This window comes from Alligator sinensis, unplaced genomic scaffold (genome assembly GCF_000455745.1).
Source record: "Alligator sinensis unplaced genomic scaffold, ASM45574v1 scaffold172_1, whole genome shotgun sequence".
Lineage (NCBI taxonomy): Eukaryota > Metazoa > Chordata > Crocodylia > Alligatoridae > Alligator > Alligator sinensis.
The window spans coordinates 349,101-361,473 of NW_005842168.1; the positions used below are offsets into that span (position 1 = coordinate 349,101).

Genomic DNA, 12,373 nt, shown 5'->3' on the forward strand with positions numbered 1-12,373 from the left:
TGGCTTTCTTGAAACAATATTCCATTGTTAGCTCCGGTTCAGCTTGTCATCTGGTGTAATTCTTACATCCTTTTCTGTAGTACTGTAGTCAGCCAGTCACTCCACAGTTTGCATTTACTCATTTAATTATTCCTCCCTGTGTGTAGAGTTTGCACTTATTGCATTTCCTTCCATTTCAGACCATTTTCCCAAAGTATCAGGGTCATTTTTGAATCCTAGTTCTGTCTCCAAGGAACTAGACTTGCCTGCCTGGGAGGTCCCTTCCAGTCCTACCCTGGACCACCCAGGATCCTGATGCTAGGGTTGACTGGGTCTCTTGAGGCTCATCACTCTGCAGACTGCCATGCCTCTAGATTCGGGGGAAGAGCCCCTGGAGGCGTTATCAAGGTGAGTTCTCAGATCTGCTGTCATTGCACCATGGAGCAAAAGGGACGAATCCCCAGCACAGGGTGACATTACACATGGTTTATACAAGGTGAAAGATGGTTTTGAAGCAGCACACTTAAAGGTAGGAGCTGAGTCCTAAGCTCTGGGATCCTAAATAAGAAATCAGTACTCAGTTTTGTGGAAAGTTGCAGCAAACATCGAAGTGTATTACAAGCAGGAGCTGTACAGGTGGGAGTAAAACAGCAGTGTACAGCCCAGGAACCATCCTAATGGCAACAGAACAAAATTGTGATGACCTGTTTCCTAAAAATAATGATAAAACAGATTAGAATAGATTAGATTAGGCCAGATCACTCGGGGCAGGCACTGGGATTTGCATTTTACTGGTTGGCTCAAAGCAGCATGTAGCTTTGCTGGCTGGGAACCCAGCAGCACCTTCTGCTTGGCAGACAATGGCATCCTGGGATCAGAGAATGTGGTCAGACTTGTTCAAAATGTACTTGGTTTTGGACTACCCATTACTAATGTTGGGGCTGATTTGCACCTTTTCTAGTCATCTGCACCCATGCAAAAGAGCTCGAAAATGCTCTAAACCAGTTCTGAATGCTAGGATTTTACAGCCTCTTGAATTGTTACAAGTTACTGTGTGAGGGACAAGACCGTGGCGGATGAGGCCCGGTCTCTGGTACATATAATACCTCTTCTGGTTCCATGAATCAACTGCCACCTGAGCAGACAGGCTCATCATATGTAGGCAATTTAATCTGGGGCTTGCTCAGGAACTCACTGTTTTGAATATGTACAGCTCTTCTATTATGTATAGGGTGTGAGGCCTCTTGCTCTTTAACTAGAAGAGGAGATAATACGCTACCTATCCGAATTTTCATGAGTAATCATTAGCATTTAAATCAGACGGCTTTGGAGATCTGCTGTCCCAAGCAGCCAGCGGCTATCCAAATAGCTACGAACAATATAAAAGTCCATTAAAATGCCCAGTGTTTTCATGGTGAGCACAACCAAGATCTTATGATGACTGATATTATGATGGAGACATAAAAATTGACACTAAGAAGTGAGGGCAGCGTAAGAGTGGTGCTGTAGCCACAATGGAACAGAAATTATGCAAGAGGCAAGGATTTCTTAGGGTGATACCTTTTATTGGACTGATTATGTTGTTAGGATAGAGTTAAACAAGCTTTTGCAAGCAAGACATTCTTCATCAGGTCGGATGGCTAAGAAGTGGATTGGATGTGTGCAGTGTTACAGGAAATGAAGACATGACAGTTGTTTTCAGGCTTTGTATTTTGAAGCCAGAAAATTTGAGCTACACATGTTGTAGATAGAAGTGGCTGCTGCATGAGTAGGTTATGAGAGATAGTCCAGAATGCTTTAAAGAGCAGGTGAATACACACGGCTCACACAGACCACTAGTGGGACGCATTACAGCACTCGTATTTTCGACCAGTGGTGCAGAATTTGCCCTTTCTCACCAGACTATTTTGATTAATTTTACATTTTTTCCCACGGAAGTTGCCTTGATGTTTAGCAATATATTACAGCACCAGATATGGATTTGGGGAGCTGATGTGTCTTAAGTGACAAATGCAGCAAACACAAAATACACATGTCATGTGCTTGGTAGGAAATCGTTTCTGTGATTTTTCTTTTTTTTGTACTAAAACCCCCTTCCAGCAATTCCCCCAACTCCATGCTTTTCCTTCCCGCTCCTCAAGAGCGAAACAAGAATATGTTCCTTCTAGAAGTACACGGACAACTAGGTTTTGCAATGGCAGGTTTATTAAAAGTGTTTTCCGTTACAAACATTACACACCCAGCAGATTTGATTTTAACTGAAGGATTCGGTAGATAGCTGAACAAGAGAAACAACATTCAATAGAGTCCAACCACGGTATAATGAATAATAACAGGCCAGTTTCCACAGCCAACTCCCCACGGAGCCCAACTATTAGTCATCTGTACTGGATTTCAGTCTCTGTTTAGTCTGCCCTTGGGATGAAGCATGTTGTTCAAGAGCTTTGAGCATCAAATTTACACATATATACAGTAGAAGAGCCTACAAATTTAAGGAGAGAATATATGAGCACTCTTTAGCACCAGTGTGGGGGTGTGTGTGTGTGTGTGTGTGTGTGTGAGGGCTGACGTGGCTCTGCCACTGTGGCTATATGAGACTGACTCCAGTGCAGTTGGACTTTTAAAACACGGACGTGTGAATCTGGCACTTGGAATACAAACTGTCCTTTGCGGGAGTCCAGGCGTCTTTGTACTAGACCGTGCAGTTTGATACCAGTCTTCAAAGTGTGTCCACCAGCCTTGCTTTTTTAATGTTTCCCTGCAAGGATACAGATTTCGCTCCATTTTCAGTTTGCAGCATTATGAATGATAAAAGAATTGCCTTGAGAGACTAGGAAATCAGTGCAGCTTTCTTAGTGTTATTCTCAACCCGAGTGTGACCTCCGTTGTTTAGGGACTAGAAGAAGTAGCGTCAGTCTGTTTTCTGAAATACTGTCACGTACCAAGCAATCTATGCACGTCGTGGGCATAATTAATAAGCTGCACACACACAAAAAAGGCTTTTGTTAGAAAATGAAAAAGAATCAAAATAAAAAATTTACAAAAAGAGCCAAGGTGTGTCAACATACGATGCTGGAATCAAACCACTGTGCCCAGAGTAAAACCAAAACTGTCCATCGGTTAAGTTTCCAGTATTCAAATCATCCCACTGGAGCAGCCCTCTTCTCTTTCTCGCCTTGTGCCTTTTCTGACGTTCACAGCTGGTCTCCTAGCTCCGGTACAAGCAGTGTGGCAATAACTCCACGGTTTTCCATTCGAGGCAGAGTCCTGCCCGCCAGCTGTGAGGTAGCGATTGGGTATCAGGTCACAGGGTATCGGATACCATCAAGTCTAGCGATTACACGTTTGTTTCCAATTCATTGATTTCAATAGTGCAGTGGTCTTGACATTTCCGCATGTGGTTCTCCACTGGGTTTTCTTCTTGCTCCACTTGTACAGGTATGTGATGCTGAAATACTTTCACAATTTCGGGTCCACGACACTCGTTCATGTGCTTCACGCAGCCATTTCTCTGGTAAGCCATGAGCTGGTGGATGCTAATAGGTTTAGTTTCACAGATCAGTGGCACCTGTGTGGGAAACAGCAAGTCTGTAGATTATCCCTGCTCTGGGCTGTGCGTGTCCTCTCCTGTGTATAAAATGAAGTTATTCCTTATCTCAGGAGTTTGCATGCAGTCTCTCTAATGCATTAGGAAAACTTAGAGGCACAGGCGCCTTCAGGATTTGATTTTTATTTACTCTGAGGCCCCCTAACACTTCCCTGGTTGTATCAAGGGGACTTAAAGTCAGCTGATACACAGCTTCTGCAATGTAGCTTTAAGGTCTGTCTACCTACAAGAGCCTTAGTTTAAATGAGAATTGGGCTTTCAAGGCCAGATATACAAAGGTATTGGAGTACCTAATAAGGCACATCTATGCCAAGGAAGAATGACCAAAGCAGGTGCCTAAATCTCGATTGGAAGTCGATGGGAGTTGGATGCACAGGCACTTTCGTAACCCCCCCTTAGGGTTAAATCATCAAAGGGTCTGAGGTTGCAGTGTCTAATTTGTATTTGTCTCATCACTCTTGTGGGAGCCTGAGAGCCACAGCCGCTTGACAGCTGCTCTTCCACGGTGTGGGGGAGAAGCTAGGCACCTAGGGGCAGGGTGCCACCTAACCAAGCCAATGGAAATGCTGCACTATCCTCAGTCCTGCCCCTCTCCAGGGTTTGTGCACTTTGCTGTGGACCGCGCACAGGTGCCTCTGTCCGCACAGTCCCTTTCCTGGCATCAATCTTTTCTTTCTGAACGTGGCTGGAGCAGATCCCACGCTCCCTTTTATCCAGGAGCAGAGTGGTTAGAGCACCAGCCCAGGACTCAAACCCACCTCTGCCACCTCCACTGAATACTGGACACAAAACAGGGAAATATTCAGCGGAGCAGGGACCAGAACTGGGGTCTCCGTGTCCTGGGCCAGTTCGCTCACCATACAGCTGCAGGAGCATAGACAGCATCACTTCCACTTCCTCCTCCTCAGGAAGGCCTGCTTTGTGTGTCCTAATGGACCTAAGCATTATGTGGGCTCTGAGCAGGTCAAGACTGAGGATGCTTTGGCAGGGCTCTTATGCTCAAAAATAAAATGTAGGCCCCTCCAGGGTTAGGCAGCACCTTTGCAGGGCTTTTAAGGACCTCAGTTGTGGACTTTTAGGTGCCTGGCTTCGAAAGTGGGCTTTCCAAACCCTAGGCAGACACCCGGGTTCCCTAAATCTGTACAATGCAGTGGCACTCAGAAAGGGATTAAAGGTTGTCAGCATGTGGGATGGGTGCTGTCTAAACCAGCCCGTAGGGATTCCCGAAGAGCCCCTCGGATAAAATGTGTGCCCTGTGTGTGTCTGAAACCCCATCGGGCACCCTGACTGCGGTGCCTGCCTACAGCCCTGATTTAGGCACCGAAGTGGGACTGGGATGCATAGCCTGAAACCCTTCAGACTTCTGTGCCCAAGTCATCTTTTGGTGTGGACAACCAGCTCCTACTTTTTGAAAAGCATGGCTACTGCCACATTCTCTGTGGCAGTCTAGTGGTTAGAGCACTTGCCTAGGTAGTGGGGACCTGGGCTCCATGCCCTCCTCCCTTGTCTCCCCCCCACTGAAACACTGTAATGCCCAGGTTGGAGGGAGGGTAGGCGGGGGGCACTCTTGATCCCATCACTGGAGCACAGTGCAGCCCAGAAGGCAACATTTGTGGGGTCAGAGAGAGACTTAGCAAGAAAAAGGGAGCATGACTGCAGTCCAGCAATGAAGGCATTTGTCTGGAAGGGCGAGTCCTGGGCTCCCGCCCCCATGCTCAGGACTGCTTACACATTTTACATTAGCAGTCCTTGAATAATATGCATGTGGGGGGGGGGTTTGAACAAAAGTGACTGTGGCTGCCATGCTTTGCTAGATGCAGTGCTGTCAGGGTACACAGGCAGGCTCGGAGCATGTCTACTGTATTGGGCCCCTCAGGAGACTTCAGTATGGCAATGCCTACTTCCCAGATAGGCATGAGACGGGGGCTGAGATGCTCCGCTCAGCCATGATGGCAGTGGTACCTCTGGGCATGTGCAGTAGCACAATTGCGAGGCCTAAGTAACTTGACTTGCCAAAACTTATGTGCCCATGGCCGTCCATAGGTAGTTAGGCATCTGTATCATGCCTAAGTGGCATGGTAGGTGCCTAAGTGCTTTGCCTGATCTGGTGCTAATTCCTGCCTGCATCATTGGGCACCTAAATGCCCTGTTCCTTCTGCCCTGAACGAGTACTGTAAAAATACCAACAAACAGAAAAAAGAAAGTGCTTTTTACGAAGTACAAGTTCAACCCACTGTTGTTCGTAACTCCAGGTCTGACCCAGGCCAATAATGCTGTAACATCCCCCAAATAAGTGAAGCCAAAGTTATATCTGCAGTTGGACTAAGCTAAGCTGAAATGCCGGGAGGGCTACAAATCCCAATGCTTCTGGGACAGATGCAGTCAGATACAAGACTGCACGATCACAATGTTTCCCCTCTCTGCCAAATGGCACGGCGGCGGAGGCTGTTTTTCTCAGGAGCGTGGGGCAGAGCTGAGCCACGACACGATTAGGCAGACAAATGGTTCATTCAAGTTCGGCACCTCTTTGCCTCCCTGTTATTAATACCTTCTAAGCCTCGGAGCTAATGTGTATTTGTGGTCTGAGTTAGGGGAAGTTGAAGGGAGAGTTTTACTGACTGATTCACGAGTAACAGGTTGAAATATCATTTAGAATAGAAAATCAGAAGGGCTGATGGGGAAAATAATACGTAAACATTGGCAGAGGGACGGGGTGGGCTTGCAGCTGAGATAACTTGCCATTTGAGTATACATGACTAACTACACAAAGTATGCAGCCAAGACACGAGGAGGATGGATGGTGCATTTGAAGGCAGTTGAGCACCTCGTAGAGAAAAATCTCCCTACAAACAATTGAGCAATCCCTTAGGAGGCATTTTATATTCTTGTTGTAGCTTTTCTTTGAATGAAGCACGGTGAAACCTGAGCACTGTGCTCCCAGCCTGCGTTCTAAATACAGCCATGAAACATCAGGAGACTGGTGTTACGCAAGAAGTCAGGCGAGGATGATCATCCTAATCTCCTGGCCTTCTACTCGATTAAATATTTTGCAGTTACTTTGTACGCTTAAAAAAACAACACCCGAAATGCCTGACCTCCACTAAGCATTTTTGCAGCAGCGTTCAGCTTCTGCCTGAAAAATGGTGCGTGCGTCCACACGCAGATCCTAGGTAGCAGAGCAGCGGTGGTCCCGTGAGTGACAGAAGGCGTTTGCTGCCAAAGCCACTAGAAAGGGTGTGTAGATGTATCCACACTTCCTGCTGGTAGCTGCAGCCCCGTTAACAGCTGGAGCCTCAGGGCCCCCCGCCTGCTATGCTGCCACAGCATCGTGGACGTGGACAGTGGTAGTGGATTCCCAGTCCCCAGGAGCCACCTGAGTGGGAATGTGCCCTCGTGGCTTTCCGGTGGCAGCTGCTCCCTGCTGGCAGGAGACCCAGATTCGAGACAGGCCAAATCAGCAGCGGCTCTGTGCTAAGGGCTCTGTCTGAGACTGGTAGGAGTCAAGGGGGCCAAGCAGGAAAAGGCCCTAGCAAAGAAAGCAGGAAATGGTGGACTGTTTCGTGCACATTGCTCCCAGTGCGTGCATGGGGCTCGCCAGAAAGACTTGCCGCTAAAATGGGTGAAACAACTGACGGTGGTTCATACACTCAGTGCTGCGCAAGGTGCCCCAAAAGGAAATGTGCCCCGTGAAGGAGCGGCAGAGCAAAGCGCTCTGATATGAGCTGTCCTGGCCTGGCTGGGGAAGTGTTTTGAGGCACTGCTATGAAGCGGAGTGATGGGGACCCAGCATCTCAAAGTGAGGAGGGCTTGCAGCAGTGAAAGCAGCCCACTCTGGAGAGGCATCTGAATGAAGACTAGGCCCTTTCTGTGTCAGGCATAAGGGGAGGGAGGGGTGAAAACACCAAGAGAAGGAAATGGACTGGCGTGGTGGAAGGTTCACATGGTGGAGCAGGAACCTGATGGGGCCGAGGAAAGGAAAGCAAGGGCTTGTACGTGATGCAGAAGGTATGAAAAGACCAACTAGATGAATGCAAGTGGCACGTGTGCAGCAGTGAGGAGGAAGGTTATTCCAACGGCAGTGTTTGGAGCTGTGTTAAACTCTCCGCTGGGATCCTAAACACACCCAGCACTTGCCTTTTGCTGACCTGATGGATTCTGTGTTACGTACATACTTATGCACATGAGCGTGCATGCTCACACACACATGGACACACGTGACACTTGTTCAAAGATCTCTACCCTCCTGCTTCTGCTCCCGGCTATACTTTCACAAGGATAATGTTTTGTGGGAGTAACTTGTTGCATGCTCCTATGGGAGGAGGGTGAGTTACCCATAAGAGAGAAACTTTAGGCACCTACATCTGGCCCATGTAGAGTACTAGGTAGCCCCCCACCATAATTCGCAGCTCCAGGGGGGCCTGGCCCGTGGAAGGGGTGCTGGCATGTATTCCACAAAGGCACGTGGCACTGTATTCTGGCTCTTAAAATCTGTTCAACCACATGCCTCGCACTGTATATGCATCCTTCTCCCAACAATTTTAAAAAGCCCTGAGGCTGCCTGCTTGGTTGGGGTGCGCAGTGGTGATGGTCCAGCTGCTACCCCTGCTTGGTGATATTCTAACCTCTGGGGGAAGGAGATTTCAGTCGTCACGAAAAGGTTTTTGCCAGTTGTTTAAGCCCCTTAATGCATCTCCTGCACCTCCCCCAGTAGATGACAAATCCAACATCAGCCTTCTCATTTGTGCTATGCCTGTTACCCACACCTGAAAAGCGATACAAAACCTCACGTTCTTCCCTATGAACATAATCGACAAACCAGAATACACGAATGCCAGATGTTGTCTCGGGCTTGCAGTGCCGAGGCTCTGTTGCCCCAGAATGCCTCCTGTCCTCTCATTACCTCATCGCCATCCTTGGTGAACTCCTTTCGGCAGACGTGAGCCATGATTCCAGCAGCAAGGGCATCTCCCAGGACGTTGATCATTGTTCTGAATCTGTCTCTGACAAACAAAACGGTGATGTTAAGAGCTCAGCTCTCTTGGGGTACCGCTATACTGCCATCACTGCAGCAGCTGCGACTCATGTAGATGTAACCCAGCTAATTTTAAACCAGCTGGCTTGGGTGCTGCTGGGAGTACAGCTACGGGAGCAGAGCTCAGCATAGCCAGGTTTTATACTGAGCAGTGTTTGGCTAAACTGTTATCAGTATGCGCTCAGCTGGCATAGACTCCCTCAGTCTTGTAACAGGTACAGACTGCTGAAGCTCTTTAAATACTTGAAAAATCAAATCCAGTTTAAGCATTGTCATTTCTCTGCAGTCTGAGTCATTTGCACCCATTTGTGGTATGAAACCTTTTGATATTCAGAGCTCCAGTTGCAGTTTGATTTGGGGCTGGCCCTGCTTTGAGCAGGGGGGGTTGGACTAGATGACCTCCGGACGTCCCTTCCAACCCTCATTTTCTATGAGTCTGTGACTGACCCTGCAAGGTGACAGATGCTTAGACTCAGTGGGAGTAAAGGGCTGTTCACACCTTCTGGGGTCAGGCCCTTGATAACTGATGCAATCACACCAACCAAGATGTTGGCTAAAGGGTCACTAAGTAGTCTTTCTGGACTTCAGCAAGGCCTTTGACACTATCTCCCACCCCATTCTCATTAAAAAGCTAGGTGACATTGATGCCTACACAGTCAGATGGATTGCAAATTGGCTGAGGGGTCGTACTCAGAGAGTGGTGGTGGATGGGTCTTTTTCGACCTGGAGGGAAGTGGGCAGCGGGGTTCCCCAGGGCTCGGTCCTCGGGCCCGCACTGTTCAATTTCTTTATTAGTGACTTGGACGACGGGGTAAAAAGCAGCCTGTTTAAATTTGCTGATGATACCAAGATTTGGGGTGAGGTGGGCACGCTAATAGGGAAGGACAGATTACAGCAGGACCTGGACAGGTTACAGGGGTGGGCTAATGAAAATAGGATGGGTTTCAATACAGACAAGTGCAGGGTGCTGCACTTGGGCAGTAGTAACCAGCAGCACACTTATAAGCTGGGAAACTCCCTTCTCGAGAGCACAGTGGCAGAAAGAGATCTTGGGGTCATTATTGACTCCAAGATGAACATGGGCCGACAACGCAAGGCCACAGTCAATAGGGCTAATCATACCTTGTCCTGCACCTACAGATGCATCACAAGCAGGTCCAGGGAGGTGATCCTCCCCCCCTATGTGACACTGGTCAGGCCGCAGTTGGAGTACTGCGTCCAGTTCTGGGCGCCGCACTTCAGGAGGGATGTGGACAGCATGGAGAGGGTCCAGAGGAGGGCCACTCGCATGATCCGGGGGCAGCAGGGCAGACCCTACGAGGAGAGGCTACGGGACCTGAACCTGTTCAGCCTCCACAAGAGAAGGCTGAGGGGGGATCTAGTGGCCATCTATAATATCACTGGGGGGACCAGCAGGGTTTGGGAGAGACCCTGTTTCCCCTAGCGCCCCCCGGGATAACAAGGAATAACGGCCACAAGTTGTTGGAGAGTAGGTTCAGACTAGACATCCAAAGGCACTACTTCACTGTCAGGGCGGCTAGGATCTGGAACCAACTTCCAAGGGAAGTGGTGCTGGCTCCTACCCTGGGGGTCTTTAAGAGGAGGCTTGATGTCTACCTGGCTCGGGTCCCTTGAGCCCAGTTTCCCTCCTGCCCAGGCAGGGGTCGGACTCGATGATCTACAAGGTCCCTTCCGACCCTACTTCTATGTATCTATGAATCTATAAGTTACGGGTTCAGCTTGCCCCTTCCTGTCTCTCAGAACACAGGTTCTTAAATCTATATTACTTAACAATGATTTCCATGCAATCTTGAGCTAAAGGGAAACCATCAATGTACATTAGGTCTGAGCACAAAAATAGCAGCCAGCACTGCTGCTACCCAGGGCACAAAACTGCCCAGCTACACCTCTGAGCTTATATATAATCTACTTCACTGGCTCTCTTAGGCACTCGGCTTCTCCTGATTCAGGTCTTTCACATAACAGTGCTAGGAATTGTTATTGTTGTTATTTAAAGTTATTTGCAATCCCACAAAAATTGGAGGGCGGTGCACCTGAAGCTACTTGGAAGGCAATATTGGGAACAGACTCGATAGTCTCATTGTGGGTGTCTCTTTTAAGTCTTAAAAAAAAACTTGTTTTCCAGTGCACATCTGAAAACTGTATCATTTTGGTAATTTAATTTGTGAATATGGGTCATAAAACTGAGATGCAGAGACCGCCAGATGTTTGGCTTATAAATGTAAATGATCTCAACAGTGCCCAGATTTCAGATATTGTACCTTAATTTAAACATAGCTTGAACTCCATGGAGCAGCTTTTTTCATATGTTTAGGCATGTTTTATACATACAAACTATATGCATAATTGCCCCTGCAAATTAGGCATGCAATTACTGCACTAAAATATATTTGCATGCAGAGTTATCCACCCTGCACATGCAAGTCTCATAGCTACAACATTTGAAAATCTGGCCCTCGATGTATTTGTTGAAGCTATCCTTTGGGGCCTTGTCTTTCTGCTTTTGATTTTTCCTTTCACAAGAAGTTTCATAAAAGTGCATATAACATGCAAACCAATTCTGTGATGGAAGGCGTCACCAGGTGGTGCTGTTATATGTTGTCAGATGAGTTTTATCTTAGCTGGTGATCAGTTTTTGACTCTTGGAAAGATATGCTGGATTAATTTTGGTTTCTGCAAAGTTGTGCATATAGGCAATTTTGGAAGGAAGGAAGCTATGGGAGCAGCAGAAGGGCTCCCTATCTGCCTTGGGCTCTTATTTGAATAAATTCTTAAGGCAGTTTTCCTTGGAAATCAGGCACTAGTTGTAGGCTGAGATTCCTGGAAAATTTGATTTCTCTGCATGCTGTTTGACCAGCTCTGTTCCAGCACTGATTTATGTCTGTACATAAAACGAGTTTCTCTTGGAGCCTGCACAGACTCCATCCAAGTTGCTGGTTTCAATTCCACTGGAAAACTGACCTGCAAGGTCCTGAATAACCCTGCTCGGCAGCGGGGCAGCACTGGTGTTAGAAGTGGGCGCAGTGGTATTTTAGTGTACAGTGGTACAGCAGGGTGCACCTGGAGATACAAAACATGTGCCCCACATATGGAAGAACTGAGAAGTTTTCATTTTGAACACAATAAAGGTATGAACTTTATGTATCTGTAATGGCCACCTAAATGGACCAAAATACAAGCAGCAGATCTTTTGCATTACCATGGAGATTTCAATCTTGCCAGCACATTTTAAGCAGCCATTATGCTTCACGACATTCAAACGTATTCATAAAGTTATGCATAAAGTCAAATGCATCCTAAACGAATCAATTTGCTTTGCACCTGTAGCTGTATAAAACTGCCATGCACCTGTCCAAGGACTGTAGATATGTGCTTCTTTCTTACCAGTGACCTGTATAAAAAATGTTGTTTTTGTCTTGAATTGCTAGTGTAAAACAAGCAGAAATTTAAACTGAAAGATTAACTGGAATTATAGAGAAATGGTAAAACTGCAAGCGGTGAGAGTGAAGGCTAAACAATTCAGAGGGAAAGGCCTGTTAGTTAGATTTTTAACATTTTTGTTGATCTTGAGTATTGGTTAAATTCATTGACTAACATTAGATAAAGGATTAGTAAAGTTTATTAAACATCCAACGCCCTTCCCCTTTAATAATTGGTATTGGCACGGTTAGCAAATATCCCTCGGGCCTCCTAGAAGTTTTCCAGCAAAACCATGGAAGCCCTGACTTGACATT

General features: G+C 47.1%; 1 protein-coding gene across 3 annotated transcripts in view; it reads right to left on the reverse strand.

Moving 5' to 3' along the window:
• Positions 1-2,166: 2,166 nt before the first annotated feature.
• SLC1A7 (solute carrier family 1 member 7) overlaps positions 2,167-12,373 on the reverse strand; it is a 94,746-nt gene continuing 84,539 nt past the window's right edge. For all 3 annotated transcript variants that reach the window (XM_025206659.1, XM_014520906.2, XM_006025794.2), the window contains 2 exons: positions 8,487-8,586; positions 2,167-3,547 (listed from right to left, as the gene is read on the reverse strand). In XM_025206659.1, the coding sequence (XP_025062444.1) occupies positions 3,317-3,547; positions 8,487-8,586 (331 nt within the window). In that variant the 3' untranslated portion in view covers positions 2,167-3,316. The remainder of the gene's footprint in view (positions 3,548-8,486; positions 8,587-12,373) is intronic.